At 41.0% G+C, this 16,901-nt stretch overlaps 1 protein-coding gene across 1 annotated transcript; it reads right to left on the minus strand.

Annotated features, from left to right (window-relative positions):
• Window positions 1-38: 38 nt before the first annotated feature.
• On the minus strand, window positions 39-1,914 carry LOC142530861 (uncharacterized). The gene is made up of 3 exons (XM_075636742.1): window positions 1,695-1,914; window positions 1,421-1,476; window positions 39-211 (listed from the first exon to the last, which is right to left on the minus strand). Exons 1-3 carry the CDS (start codon window positions 1,804-1,806, stop codon window positions 68-70), a joined length of 312 nt encoding a protein of 103 aa, XP_075492857.1. The 5' UTR covers window positions 1,807-1,914; the 3' UTR covers window positions 39-67.
• Between the last annotated feature and the right edge of the window lie 14,987 nt (window positions 1,915-16,901).

The raw sequence follows: 16,901 nt of genomic DNA on the forward strand, positions 1-16,901 counted from the left end.
CAAATGTTTGCTCAAATCGACTGACCTTTTAGTTATACTAGTCGAAACGGACCTGGTGAAAAGACGATTATATCCTTCCGGGAGGCTTCGGATCATGATTGTTGTTTGCTCCTGTCTCTGGATAGTCTGCAAGCTCAATATTCTTTCTTCTTAAGATCAATCCTTCCAATTTCAAGAATCCACCAGATTTTCCCAAATCTTTAATCCAAGCCTATAAATAAGGTTTCAATAAACAATAATAGTAACTGCAAATTAATAGAACCTCAAACTTTCATATTAAAGATTACTTTCGGCTCTTAAGACTACACATTCTCAGTATATCGAATCCATATATATATTTTTTCATGACTAGATACTCCGTGACAAATGTATAATTTATTTAGGGATGTAAATGAACCAAACCGTTTGCGAGCTATTCGAAGCTCGGTTCGATAAAAAGTTCGTTTGAGTTCGTTTGTTAATCATATCAAGTCAAGCTCAAGCTCGATTTTGAGCTCGAAAAAGTAATCAAACCAAGCTCAAGCCTAAAGTTATTCGGCTCGTGAGCTCGCAAACATGTTTGATAATAGGCTCGCGAGCTCGAGCTCGGCTCGTTTAGGTGGCTCGTAAGCTTGAGTTTGACTCATTTGTTGAGTTGACAAATAAAAATATAAGTACTAATGTTAATGAAAGGAATTAAACACAAGACAAATAAAAATATTAGTACTAATGTTATTATGAACTTTGCAGGATACCTGATTTTAATGGATTCTTTGACGTCCTCCCTACTTTCTCACCAGACTTAGTTGAAGTATTAAAGGGGTGAAATTATTTCATTGTTATTTATATGGTGATATCAGTGTATGATGAATATTCTAGATGTATTATTTTGGAATGTTCAATAATATATTGATTTATGTTTTTTTTTATCTCTTATTTGTGTCGTTTTGGTTATTTATGAATGAATATATATTTTTATGTCTGATTTAAAATTAGTTTATAGATATATTTAATTTTTAACAAGCTCGAATCAAACTCAAGCTCGAGCTCAATTTTATGCTTTACGAGCTCGAAAACGAGCCGAGCTCAAGCTAGGCTTGTTAATCATGCTAAACGAGCTATTAATGAATCAAGCTCGAGCCTGGCTTGATTAACATGCTAAACGAGCTTTTAACGAGCCGAGCTCGAGCTTTTCCCGAGCTTGGTAATTTCAAAACAAACCAAGCTCAAGCCTGATAATAAAAGCTCGATCAAGCTCGAGCTCGAGCCTCAAACAATCTTAAACGAACCAAGCTCGAGCTCGAGCCTCAAACAATCCTAAATTTATTGTTACCAAAATAACATGTAGCAATTTAAATCAATCCCAATATAAAAAGCTTAAACAGAAAAAGAATATTTTAGGTCAGCACCCATTGATGTAGATTGAAAAAAGTCAGCATACCTTGTGCTGGAAATTCCTGGGTACGAGAACCTCATACTTCCTTGATTTCAAGCTCCCTGCCAAACATGATCCATTAATCCACAAAGTTGCTTTTATTCCTTGGAAGACATACATTTTCATAGAATAAAATGTCAAATCATAATAGATGCAGTTTAACTCATGGATGGATCAAGCAAGATGAGCTGAGTCATCGTCCCATCAAAAGACTTAATTTTTTCTTGCTAGTGTAAGAATGATAAATCGATATTTATATGTTCAAATTTTTGACGTTTACTGGAGGTCGAAACATCCGTGAACGAGGACACCATCTGGAAGAAAAGTAGCAGCAATTCCCGCAACCGCCACCCAAAACCCATAAGCCACCGCAACCGCCACCCAAAACCCATAAGCCACCGCAACCAAATTAAGACTTGAAATCTCTTGGTATGATTGCAGAAGGCATCGATTAAGATTGGTGGAAGATTAGAGAAGGGACAAAGACGTTGTAAGGTTTTGAAAATTCGAACTATGTAACCTGACTGCATGCAATTTACGGTTTTTACTAAAATATGTGTTTAATTGTTTTTATGCATTTAATACGTGATAAGTGCATGGTTTATTAAAGTTTCATGCATAAAGGCCTTGCTAGGGTATTTTTAGTCATCGAGTCATATTTTAAACCGATACGTAAATTTTATCAAGTCGGGAGACTTTTTGAGGGTTTCGAACAATATTTTCAAAAATATACCTAAACAAAATATTTTTCCGGAGTGTTTTGGGCTCGATGGGACTATTTTATTGCATAATGAGCCTAAAAGCCTTTTTAGACCTCATTATTTTAAATTAAGACCCATTAGCACTTATTAATATATATAAACCCTACACTTAACCCTAAACCTACCTCCTAACCACTCGAACGCCCCCTCCATCACTCTCCAACAGCTTTTTCGAAATTATTCCAACAGCCACTTTCGAATTTCTCTCTAGGTTTTTCAAAGAAGTCCCTCCCCGTCTCTCTGGTGCACGTTCTATGCGTTGGTATCAAGGTTTTCGAGCGTAAAAACTGCTAAGGCACGCCTATATCTCGTTTTTCTGATTATTCACATCAATATATGTTGGGTTGTATGTTTTTGCATGAGAAAATCTTACTCGTATCATGTTGTGTACGTTTTAATCGATTTTGACATGAAATATGCCTACACTTTTTAAGTAACTCACGTTTTTTATATGTTCTAAGGGGCTGCCGGGCTTTGTCGTGTGAGAGACGATTTGCAGCAGGTTTTGGAGGTTATTAGACGCCAAGATCAGATCGGGATCGAGTCTAGGTAAGGGGGCGGATCGGTTGGGTTGTTTAGTGCACTTATTGGCTAGTTCGGACGATGGCTCGTGTGCAGTGGTGCAAGGGTTGTTCCAGGCTGTGGACTAGACTCTGGTGGGTTCGGGACATGGCTTAGGATGGCTCGAGCACAGATAGTTGCGGGCTAGGAATAGATCGAAGGGGATAGTCACAGTAGATTTTGGTGGGGTTCGGGAGAACTTGCACGTTCACACGTGCATGGGGCTGTGGCCTGGGGTTAGGTCATTCCAGGAGAGTCCAGTTACATCTTAGGGTGGTTTGGTTCGAGCCTGGTCCAGTCTAGTTGAACTTGGGGTAGAGGTTGGCTTCAAATGTTGTTTGGGATTTTGTTGCGCAGTGCTAACGCCGTGGCGCTGCCCTTTAGGCGCCGCAGCGCCAGATCTTCGGGGCTGGTAGCGCTGCAGCGCTGATGCCGGGCGCCTAGGCGCTAACCAAGCACCGCAACGCAACAGTGTCAGCGCCTAGGCGCAAGCCCAATATGGGTGGGGTAGTGGTTTCATCTCTTATGACTCGTTTGGGTGTTGATATGTCGTTATGACTGAGGTTATTGGCAGTTAAATTAGGTCATATGGAGTTTGATTAGGAGTCTTCGAATTATGGTTTAAGTTTGGTTGAGTATGAGTTACAACCGGGTTCTCGGTCCAAGTTTTAAAACGAATTATAGAAATTAATGCATGGACTCGAGGTTACGTCTAGGAATTTTATATATTTATGTTTTGAGGTGTTTGGTTGGCTTTAGGTCAAAATTTGATGTCCAGGGGTAAAATGGTCAATTAGTAGTTCCCAGGGGCAAAATTCATTTTGCACCTGGGTTGAGTTAGCAATCCTGCCAGCGCCTTGATCACAAATTGACATGTTTTAAATGTATATGATATTATGAACATGAATTTTTATGCTAATAGAAAATACGTTGCATGCTTGATTTTAAGAAAATTTATGTATATGCATGATTTTATAAGTGATGAATATGATGATATGTTTTGAAAGATGGGAGTTGGTTGTGACTAATACGAACACGAACACGGACACGAACATGTAAGGCCAATGCTCGGTGGATGGGTAATACTATCGCTGATGTCCCCGCCGCTGGGTACCACAGTTATACGTAGATGGATCCATCGACTAGAACTAATATGAAAGTCACAACTAATGAACGGAATTTAAATAACAAAAATTGAACATGTATATGTTGATATGATGTTATATGGACATGTTTATGCTTTGACATGTGACCGACGATTTCGGTTGGGAATAAATCTAACAAGCGGACTATGTCACGTTTTAGTAAATGGATGATGAGTCCAAATATCGACCCCACATGGACTAATATTTAATTACTAGAATTTATATCACTTAACTTAAGCTAGACAACATAAATAAAAAGATTATATATGGATTATTAATCTAAACTTTTGAATAAAATAATTGCAATTAAAAACGAGGGATTCAAATATCAAGGAGAGATTCAAATTCAAATAAATAACTAAGACACACTACGGTACCAAACTCTACTATGTTGATACATGTTAAAATTTAATTAGTTATTTAATTCTTGACCATCACGGTGAAATCTCCAAATTTATTTATTAAACGATTCTTTGAGTTAATAAATCTATTTAAATCTAACAGTCCAATTATTTCTAATTGAATTTAGTTAGATCTAAATGCATTAAATCTTAGTGGAATTTCAGTTTTCACCTAAAACCGCACACTGAAATCGAATACTATTTTTAGTCAGTTTAACCATGTGTTGATGACGTCTTTGTTGCTATATTTAATCAATCATATTTCGATTCGTGATTAATCAACATATATGTAAATAGTTGATCAGACTATTAACAAGAAATATTAAACTAACATCAATCAATAATTAAAATAAAAAAATAATATATTGAAAATAAACCAAATATCAAACAAAGTATTATTTGGCCTTATCGTGGTCTTAATCTAATTAAAATTATTCCAAGAATTCAAAACAAAAGAGAAAACACATATTTAAGTTAATAAAAAAAACAAAATAAAAAATGAGTGAAAGCAATTCTCCGTGATTTGTGGCGTGTGTTGAGAAATTCCTCATGCTTCTGTCTCTGTTTTCCTCCCTGTTGATGTCTTCATTTTAGCTTTTTGTTCACTTCTTCCACGTAGTCCTTTGTTCTCTTCCTTATCTGTTGTTCACTTCTTCCACGTCTCTGCCCTCCTCTTTCTGCTCCCTTCTGTTCACTTCTGTTATATTTCCTTTCTTCTCTTCCTCTACCTCTCTCTTCTTTTCTCTCACTGTTCACGTCTCTCCCCCTCTCACTTCTTCTGCGTTGCTTTTGTTTTTCTATTTGCGCCTCTCTTTTTTCCTCTCTCACGCCTCTTTTTATCCTCCTCATGCTTCTATCTCTGTCTTCCTCCCTGTTGATGTCTTCATTGTAGCCTTCTGTTCACTTCTTCCACGTAGTCCTCTATTCTCTTCCTTCTCTGTTGTTCACTTCTTCCACGTCTCCGCCCTCCTCTTTCTACTCCCTTATGTTCACTTCCGTTCTCTTTCCTTTTTTCTCTTTCCTATACCTCTCTCTTCTTTTCTCTCACTGTTCACGTCTCTCTCCTCCTCTCACTTCTTCTACGCTGCTTTTATTTTTCTATTTGCGCCTCCTTTTTTTTCCTCTCTCACGCCTCTTTTTATCCACTCAACGGGCATCATCTTTCAAATCTTTTTAAACTCATGTCAAGTAAAAAAGTATAAATAAGATTTTATCAAGATTTACATAGATTTTTCCAAAATTTCAATATCATCAAGGAATACATTTTATTTTCTTTCTTTTAATATTTTGTTTCCTTTGAAGTCTAATAAATTTATCTTATCTCCCAATTTAAACACTTTTCATTTTTATTCAAATTTACAATTATTAATTCAAATAACCACATAATTAGGGATAAAAATTCTAGATAAGTGCAAATATTATAAAATCAAATCCCTAAAATATTTGTAAGATTTGGCCTTATCAACATGTCATGTTTATGCTCATGCTTTTGAAATCATGAAATAAATTTTAATTACAGTATGTTGTATATGTACTTGCTATCACGATTCAGGCGTGTTGAGTCTTTAGACTCATTAGGTGTGAATAATGCAGGTCACCATATTGATTTGGAGACTGGAGGCGCCGAAGACTGAGTAGGTGGGGCTGGATGTGCGCACGCTAACCCGAGGGCCATATTTTCCGCACATTATGTTTATGAATTAAGAGTAAATATGTATATTTTTATACACTTTCACTTTTACATTTTGTTGGATGACAGGGCTTTGCATGTCGCATATTTGAATTATTTTAAATAACAGTCCAGGGCTTGATGTTGAGATATTCTTTTTAACTGCAGTAGTTTTACTAGTATTTGAATACTTTTATTTTAAAATGTATGATTGACAGCTTTTATTGCATGCATGTGTTTGAATATATTTTCGAAATGAGCTTTTTTAAAAAAAACTTTAGTAGTATGTTGGTAGTAGATGTTTCAGTTGGTATCAGAGCAACGGTCCTGTAAAGGATTGTGCCACCGCCTGCTTCAGCCGCTCAGTCGTCAAGCCTCAAGTTTTTAAGTTTTCATGTTTTAAATGTTTTAAATAGTTTAATGCTATCACCTGCATATTTACATGATATATGTTTTTCAGTGAATTGCAGCACATGTTTAGGTGTTTACATGATTTGAGAATTAAATGTTTTGAAAACTACATTAAATTGCATTATGGGTTACGTTTAGAATTTGGACTATACTAGATACTATGCCTCCCATACGCGCCCCTAGCACTGATAGCTAGGATGATACTTCTAGAGGCGATAGAGGCCTTCCACCACCACTACCACCGCCAGGAGACGCAGCTATTCGAGTCCTTGAGGGTGTTGTGAGACTGATGGAGCAGGCGCAGCAGGTTCCCAGACCCCAGACTGACATCTATGAGCAGTTCAGACAGCTCACCCAAAGGAGTTTCGGGGTACTAATAACCCTTTTGTAGCGGAGGGTTGGATATGGTCATTGGAGCTACACTTTCAGTACTTAGAGATGAGGGACGATGATAGGGTCAGATGCACATCCTACATGCTGAGGGATGATGCATCCATATGGTGGGAGGGAGCATCTCACGAGGTGGATTTGGCTACACTTACTTGGGGTCAATTCAAAGACATATTCTACAACAAATACTTTCTAGCGGATGTCAGGGGACGCCTGACGAGGGATTTCATGAGTCACTGACATGGAGATCTATCTGTGATAGAATTTATCCAGAGGTTTGATAAGGACTGTCACTTTGTGCCCCTTATTGTGAGGGATGCAACGGAGAAGCTGAGACACTTTATGGATGGCCTCACACCCACAATTCACCGTGACATTATGCTGATGAGGTCGGCGACCTATGATGTTGCCACCACTTGTGCTTTTCAGGCGGAACATGCCTTGAGAAATATTGACGCCGAGATGCAGCGGAAGAGTCATAAGGTCCAGCAGAGTTTGCAACCACAGAAGAAACAGTTCATAGGGCCACCAAGGCATCAGGGACAGCAGAGGCCCCAAGGTCAATTCAAGAGGCCCGGACAGCAGAGGCCACCGCAGGCTCCAAGGGCTCCTAAGCCGGAGGAGAGACAGCTTTGCAAGCAATGCAACCGGTTCCACTACGGTAGGTGTACGTGGAGAATCTTCAAGTGTTTCATTTGCAAAGAGGAGGGCCACAAAGCAACTGATTGCCCTAGGAATATGGGCCCCACTACTGACAGGGCCTATGTGATGTATGCCGAGGAGGCAAAGGCTGAGCCAGACTCGACACTGATCACCAGTAACCCTTATGTTTAAAATTTTTTTTGTCGTCTTGATTGAATGGAATATTATGTCGTTTGTTGGAATTATTTTTGGGATTGAGAACTTAAAATAATATAGATTGAATGTTCTAATAGGTGGATTTAAGGGTTGAATTGATTTAATTAAGAGCTTTAAGGATCAAAATGCAGTAATCGGAATTACAGGGACTTAATTGCAAAAATTTGAAAGTGTAGGGGCTGTTTTTCGCATTTCCGAGATTTTGGGGATCAAAGTGATAAATTTCGAGAATTTTAGAGCCTAATTTGATTAAATTCAAAATTTTTGGGGGCTTGAAGGCAATTATCAAAACACTGAAGGGCTAAAATATATAGAATTCGAAACTTTAGGGGTGGAATTGCAATTTTCGAAAATTATAAGGGCAAATTTTTTAATTTTCGAAGCTTTTCTAGAACTAAATTGGATATTTTTGAACATTTTTGATTAATCAATGATTGAAAATTTCTTAAGTTTCAATACAATCAGATTTGATGGTATGTGTTGTCGCATGAATGATATATATTTTAGGTGTAGCCACGTATGCACTGCTAGATTCCGGAACTACACAGTCATTTATATCCGAGTCATTTGTCAAACGACTAGAAATCATACCAGAGGCTATAGATTTGGGATTTAGAGTTTCGATTTCGTCGGGAGATCAGATGTTTACTTCACAGATAGTGAAGAGATTGGAGCTTCGGTTACAGAAAAATACGGTGCACGCAGATTTGATCGTGCTACCGTTGTCGAAGTTTGATATTATTCTGGGTATGGACTGTAGGGTACCGTACTTTTACCGTTCAAAATTTGCGGAAAAATTTAAAATTTTCTTAAACATAACATAACCTTCAAAGTTTGCCATAAAATATCTCAACCAAGTCCCCCATAAGACATGGTTGCACAAAATAACTTCAATAAAATTTGCTCACAAAAGGTTTGCTCAAAGTGTTTCCCTCAAAACATGAAATCAGAGTAAATTAACATTTGCATAAAAACATAAACATTGCGGTCCTCGGGTTAGTCTCCCGCTCAGTCCAAGCCTGCCCCTTGGTCGCCACCTCCTGTCTCCTCATCAACATACTCACCTGCATCGATCAAGTCTAGTGATTCTAAAGACTCAACACGTATAAACCGAGAAATAGCGAGTACTACATAATAAAACCGCATGCAACTTTAAAAATAGAACATACATACTTGAACTTGAATTTAACATGCTTGAAACTTGAACATCGTGAGCTTAACTTAGACGTGCCATCAACATGAGCTTTTCTTAAACATTCTCGTAACATAAACTTGAGCGTATAAAGCATAATTTTGCGTAGAGGCATGTTTCAAAGTAAGTGACCCATAACATAATAAGGCCTGATCATACACACCACAGTACTGGGCTGACAGGGACGTATCCACTGCAGCATACATAAGATCCCCGTTCATAAGTTTAATAGGTGGATTGGTCCCTGTTCATAAGTTTAACGCTTTCCAATCCCGATCTGAACCCGTTCATAAGTTTAACGGGGCGGAGAGGTCCTCGGCCACGTTCACCGACTTCCAAACCCATTCATACATTTGGTCACAAAGCAATTAGCATACCTCAAAACTTTAAAATGTTTTCTTTTGCACGTCATCATACTTACTTGGCGTTGAGGGATTCGTTGAATCTCGTTTGGGGCCGTTGCTGCAACATGCTAACATGAGCTCAAAAGTTTAACTTGCGTGACTTAGACGTAATCATCATGCCTATACCTAAGCTCCATCGCTTACTTAGGGCATGCTAAATTCCCATGACTCGACCATGTCAATCAGTGCACTAAACCAAGACATCAAACCTCAAAGCATACATCAATATTTTTCCCAACATAAGCAGTACACGGACCCTGTGCCTGGGTCCGTGTACGGGTCCGGGTAGGTTCGGTAAGATGTGTGCGAAGGAAAAAGGGAAGGCACGGACCCCGTGCCTCGGTCCGTGTACAGGTCCGTATACATACTGTAAAATGTGCCGTGAAGAAAAGGAAGGGCACGGACCCCGGGTCCGGGTCCTTGTCAAGGTCCGAGTACTCTCGGTTTCTTGGCACTAAGGAGGAAACAAAGGAACGGACCCCGTGTCATGGTCCGTGTGCAGGTCCGTGTGTCCTCGATTTTTCTGCACCTGCGAGAAAACTTATGCAATGTCTATTCACCCAATTTGACACTTAAAGGATGTGATTCAACACCTTAAGATTCTTCTTAGGACACCATAACATTGCACCAAAACTCGTACAAACGCCTCAAACACGACGTCCACTCTACTACCCAATGCAACACAAAATATGGCAATTGACATCAAATCGATTTCCTACGACTTCCCACTAGTTCAAGTGCCTAACGACATGAAACATAACCTCAAAAATACTCCAAACATCATTACCAATATATCTATACGCAGCAACAATCACCCGTCGATCTCCAACGAAGCCTGCAACACAAAAACTTCAAGAACACCTCAATATCATAAAATTTCTGAAAACGCAGTTTGAGAAGTCCCACGAAAAATATCATAACTCACTCCATTTTTGTCTAAAAATTTCGAATCATATATCAAATCGAAGGTATCGAAAAGCTCTACGTTTTTTGCGTTGAAAGATTTTTCAAAATCTCGACCGAAAATTCGCAGTTTTAAGAAGAACAGTAAAAACGTGATTTAGATCTAAAAATTTTCCTTCAAAGTCGATCCAATCAATTAATCGCTCAAACTACGAACATCATACACATGATTTTACGCATAAAAACAACGCAACACATAATATGACATGATCGATGCAGCAAAGGAGAGATTATACGTGCCTTTTGATGATAAACTTTACCGAAACAGCGATACCGACGCGGGAATGGAGCGAGGCTTGATCCGGGACGAACGGGGCACTAAAATCCTCAAAGAAAACACATGAAAAGTTGCTGGATTTCGAAGAGGGAAGGGGCGGCTGCTCTAGCTTGAGGGACCCTAGGTTTCTCTCACAAAAATAATAAAAATCTCAATGTGAAGTGAGTGTGTGTGTTTAGTCGTGTACAGGTGTGTGTAAAAGTGTGTGTGTGCGCGTGTTTTAGTAATTAGGGAGTAAATTATGCTTAACTAAATAATTAGTCATCAATTAAAACACTAACTCTCCTCTAATTAAAGTAAAATACACATTAATTTTTATAACGTTCTCCTTTAATTGAAATAACACACACAACATGCTAATTTTAAAAGTTTTAAATTCTTAAATCACTAAATACATAAATTAGGCTTTAAAGATACTAACAACTTAATAAATTATTTAAAACACCCCATCCTCAACTTAAAAATAAAATACCGCATTTAAAATTTGCCAAACTCGTCACCGGTCTCTTTTCTTCGGTCCCGCATCGAATAATCGTCTGAAACATGAAACTTGAAAAACATTTTAACGTGCATCACCATAAACATGAATAATTTAAAATAATGCATTTTCATAAATTATGCATGGCTAAAACTCATTTAAAATTAATTAAATAGATGCATGGGTTTTACGTGTATTGATTCTTGGGCACTACAGTTCCTCCCCCACTTATAAAAATTTCGTCCTCGAAATTAAATCTTACCGAACAACTCCGGGTAGCGACTCCTCATATCCGATTCTGTCTCCCAAGTGGCCTCCTCCACTGATTGGTTTAGCTACTGGATTTTGACTAGCTTAGTCACCTTGTTCCGGAGTCTGCGCTCCTGCCTGTCTAGAATTTGAATCGGTCGCTCCTCATACGACAGGTCTGGAGCAAGCTGCAACGGCTCATAACTCAGAATATGCGAAGGATTGGCTAGATACTTCCTCAGCATAGAGACATGGAACACATTGTGTACCCCGGCCAGATTTGGCGGAAGGGCAACACGATAGGCTAGTGTCCCAACTCTGTCCAAAATTTCAAACGGTCCAATGAACCTCGGACTCAACTTGCCTCTTTTCCCGAATCTCATCACCCCCTTCATAGGTTCTATCTTGACGAAAACGTGATCACCAACGGCAAATTCGAGATCTCTCCTCCTCTTATCAGCATAACTCTTCTGACGACTCTGGGCGGTCTTCATTCTATCACGAATCTTGACCACCACGTCTAGAGTCTGCTGAACTATTTCTGGTCCAAGTTCCGCTCTTTCTCCGACCTCGTCCCAATGAACTGGTGATCTGCACTCTCTTCCATATAAGGCCTCGTAAGGAGCCATACCTATTGATGATTGGAAGCTGTTGTTGTATGTAAATTCCTCTAGAGGTATCTTAGACTCCCAAGTTCCCTGAAAATCAATCATACATGCTCGCAACAAGTCCTCTAAAATCTGAATCACTCGCTCAGACTGGCCATCGTCTGCGGGTGAAAAGCTGTACTGAACAGCAACTTTGTCCCCATGGCTGCATGTAAGCTCTTCCAGAAGGACGATGTGAATCTCGGGTCTCTGTCGGACACAATTGAAACTGGGAATCCATGCAGACTGGACTATCTCCCTGATATAAAGCTCCGCATACTGCGTCATGGAGAAAGTCGTCTTCACTGGCAAGAAATGCGCTGACTTGGTGAGTCGGTCCACTATAACCCAAATAGCATTAAAACCTCTGACTGATCTAGGCAACCCAACCAAAAAATCCATAGTAATATTCTCCCATTTCCACTCTGGGATCGGGAGTGGCTTAAGCATCCTGCTGGCCTCTGATGCTCTGCCTTCACCTGCTGACAAGTGAGTCATTCTGACACAATTCGGCGGATGTCTCTCTTCATCCCTGGCCACCAATACAAAATCTGGAGATCCTTATACATCTTGGTACCTCCTGGATGGATAGAATATGGAGATGCGTGTGCCTCTATCAAAATATCCTGTCTGATCGATTCACCACTAGGCACCCACATTCTACCTCTGTATCTCACAATCCCATCTGACACTGTATAAAGAACACTGCCCTTGGCCTCATCTTTCAGTCTCCATTTCTGTAGCTGCTCATCTGAAGATTGTCCTGCCCGGATGCGGTCTAGCAAATCAGATTTGACTGTCAGATTAGACAGCCTAGGAGCTCTGCCCTCACGATAAATCTCTAGACCAAACTTCTGAATCTCAGACTGAAGAGGTCTCTGCACTGACAACTGCGCTACAACTGCCACCTTCCTGCTCAATCCGTCTGCGACAACATTAGCCTTTCCCGGATGGTAGCTAATTTCGCAGTCGTAATCCTTCACCAGCTCTAAGCACCGTCTCTGTCTCATATTCAGCTCTTTCTGCGTGAAGAAATATTTGAGACTCTTATGATCGGTGAAAATCTGACATTTCTCGCCGTATAGGTAGTGTCTCCGAATTTTCAGTGCGAAGACAACGGCGGCTAACTCAAGATCATGCATCGGGTAGTTCTTCTCGTGCACTTTCAACTGCCTGGAAGCATAAGCTATAACCCGACCCTACTGCATCAATACTACGCCTAACCCGAGCTTAGATGCATCGGTATATAATACGAAATCACCTTGCCCTGATGGCATGGCTAGCACCGGCACAGAAATAAGAGCTTGCTTCAACGTATCGAAGCTCTTCTGACATTCATCACTCCACACAAATTTGGCATTTTTCTTTGTTAGTGAAGTGAGTGGCACTGCTATGGACGAAAATCCCCGAATGAACTTACGATAGGTAACCGGCTAAACCCAAAAAAATGCGGATTTCTGATGCATTCTTCGGTTCAACCCAATCCTTAACGGCTGCTACTTTTGCTGGATCCACTTCAATGCCACTGCTAGACACTATATGCCCTAAAAATGCTACTTTCTGCAACCAAAACTCGCACTTACTGAACTTCGCAAATAACTTGCGACTCTGCAAAATCTGTAAAACTGTCCTCAAGTGCTGGCTGTGCTCCTCATGGCTCTTCAAGTATATAAGGATGTCGTCAATTAATACTATGACGAATTGATCGAGGAACGGCTGAAATACTCGGTTCATGAGATCCATGAAAATTGCTGGAGCATTTGTCAATCCAAATGGCATCACCAAGAACTCGCAATGCCCATATCTGGTCCTGAAAGCTATCTTGTGGACATCTGCATCCTTCACTTTAGCTGATCATACCCTGATCGAAGATCTATCTTGGAGAACACGGTAGCTCCCTGCAACTGATCAAACAAGTCTTCGATTCTAGGCAACTGGTACTTATTCTTGATCGTTACCTTGTTCATCTCATGGTAATCGATGCACAGTCTCATGCTTCCGTCTTTCTTTTTCACAAAGAGCACTGGTGCGTCCCACGGTGAGAAACTAGGGCGGATAAACTCCTTGTCTAAGAGCTCCTGAATCTGTTGCTTAAGTTCTAACATCTCTGCCGGAGCTAATCTGTACGGTGCCTTAGAGATTGGCACTGTGCCTGGCATGAGATCGATTGCAAACTCCACCTTTCTATCTGGTGGAAGGCCTGCGACGTCGTTTGGAAAGACAGTCTGGGAAATCTCTGACTACTGGCACCCCTGATACAGAAGGAGTGGGCACGTCCGGTGCTGAGATAATGCTGGCCAAGAAGGCCTGACACCTCTTCGAAATGAGTCTCCATGCCTGCATGCAAGAGATCACGCGCGGGAAACTCCTCCATCTGGCTGGCTCAAAAAGAAACTGCTCCATGCCCAATGGTCTGACTAACACTGATCTCTTCTGAAAGTCGATAAGAACTCTGTTCTTAGTCAGCCAGTCCATTCCCAATATGATGTCGAATTCTGGCATCGGCAATAGGATTAAATCTGCATATACTAGGTGGCCATGCAGTTCTAGATCGATATCTCTGACCACACTGGTAGCTAACAGCTCTTCCCCTGATGGGACTGTCACTGAAAAGTTCACGTCTAGGTCAATGGACTTGAGGTCCAAATGATTAGCAAAAGTCTCCGATATGAAGGAGTGAGTGGCTCCTGAGTCTATCAGTGCAGTTGTGGATAATCTCTTAATAAAAATGTTTCCAGTCAGTAAAGTGGTGTCTGGATCCGCCTCCTGTGCGTGCATGGCGAATACCCTGCCCTGGGTTGGCTGCTTCCACTGCGAGCACTCCTTCACAATGTGGTCACTGGATCTGTATTTGAAGCATTTGCCTGATCCGTACAAACACTGGCCCCTATGCTGACGATTGCACTTTGGGCACACGGGGTATTCTGGCTTCTGAGGAACTCCCTGCTGCTAGATTGGACCCTTGCCCTGCGGCGGTCCATGATACTGCTTCTTCCCTGGCGGCCTCTGGGGAGGCCTCCTATGCTGGGGTCGCTGATGCTGCTGCTGCTGGTACTGCGGAGCCTTATAGAGCCTCTTGCCCTGCCTGTCAGCCTCAATATCTCGTTGGTCTTGCTCTGCCGCCAGCGCTCTAGATACGGCGACTGCATAAGTAGTAGGGCTAGCTACCCTCACATCACGGCGCAAGATCGGCCGCAGTCCATCCATGAAATGCCTCAGCTTTGCTTGGGCATCAATCGCAATGAGGGGTACGAAGTAACACCCCCTCTCAAACCTTCTGACAAAATCTGCCACACTACTGTCTCCCTGTCTCAGCGTCATAAATTCCCTGGTCAGACGAGAGCGTACTTCTTCAGTGAAGTACTTGGCGTAGAACACCTCTTTGAATCCGTTCCACGACAGAGTCTGCAAGTTTACTACCACTGATGCACTCTCCCACCATAATCTAGCATGCCCTGATGGCAAGAATGTAGCACATCTAACCCTGTCAGCGTCAGTCAGCTCCATAAAGTCAAATATTACCTCGATGGACTTGATCCATCCCTCAGCTACCATCGGGTCAGTAGTACCCGAAAACTCCTTCGGACTCATCTTCCTGAACCTCTCATATACTGTCCTCTGGTCTAGGCCTCTCCTTGGGGCCTACAGCAGTCTGGTTCCTCGCAAATTGTGCGAAGAATTGAGTCATTCCTGCCAGCATCTACGCTTGCATATCTGGCGGTGGAGGATTGGCTCTCTCCTCATTTCGGGTCTCTCGATCCTCATCCCTTGCTTCTCGGTCAACCACACATCTAGGAGGCATTCTGTCCCATCAATTACCCAACACGTAAACCCACTATGCATGAACATGATATCAATGACATAGGACGCACGAAATCTAAACTCAAAACATGGATATGCTGCATTCATGATTCAATGCTTACTACATACATAATGCAAAAATTAGAACTTACAGACTTGAGGTGTGACTTCGAGAGCTTCTTGCGACTAGGCAGTAGGCATAACCCTTTACAGGAACACCGCTCTGATACCAACTGTAGGGTACCGTACTTTTATCGTTCAAAATTTGCGGAAAAATTTAAAATTTTCTTAAACATAACATAACCTTCAAAGTTTGCCATAAAATATCTCAACTAAGTCCCCCATAAGACATGATTGCTCAAAATAACTTCAATAAAATTTGCTCACAAAAGGTTTGCTCAAAGTGTTTCCCTCAAAACATGAAATCAGAGTAAATTAACATTTGCATAAAAACATAAACATTGCGGTCCTCGGGTTAGCCTCCCACTCAGTCCAAGCCTGCCCCTTGGTCGCCATCTCCTGTCTCCTCATCAACATACTCACCTGCATCGATCAAGTCTAGTGAGTCTAAAGACTCAACACGTATAAACTGGGAAATAGCGAGTACTACATAATAAAACCGCATGCAACTTTAAAAATAGAACATACATACTTGAACTTGAATTTAACATGCTTGAAACTTGAACATCGTGAGCTTAACTTAGACGTGCCATCAACATGAGCTTTTATTAAACATTCTCGTAACATAAACTTGAGCGTATAAAGCATAATTTTGCGTAGAGGCATGTTTCAAAGTAAGTGACCCATAACATAATAAGGCCTGATCAGACACACCACAGTACTGGGCTGACAAGGACGTATCCACTGCCGCATACATAAGATCCCCGTTCATAAGTTTAACGGGTGGATTGGTCCCTGTTCATAAGTTTAACGCTTTCCAATCCCGATCTGAACCCGTTCATAAGTTTAACGGGGCGGAGAGGTCCTCAGCCACGTTCACCGACTTCCAAACCCATTCATACATTTGGTCACAAAGCAATTAGCATACCTCAAAACTTTAAAATGTTTTCTTTTGCACGTCATCATACTTACTTGGCGTTGAGGGATTCGTTGGATCTCGTTTGGGGCCGTTGCTGCAACATGCTAACATGAGCTCGAAAGTTTAACTTGCGTGACTTAGACGTAATCATCATGCCTATACCTAAGCTCAATCGCTTGACTTAGGGCATGCTAAAATTCCCATGACTCGACCATGTCAATCAGTGCACTAAACCAAGACA

Source organism: Primulina tabacum, chromosome 2 (genome assembly GCF_025594145.1).
Source record: "Primulina tabacum isolate GXHZ01 chromosome 2, ASM2559414v2, whole genome shotgun sequence".
Taxonomy (NCBI): Eukaryota; Viridiplantae; Streptophyta; class Magnoliopsida; order Lamiales; family Gesneriaceae; genus Primulina; species Primulina tabacum.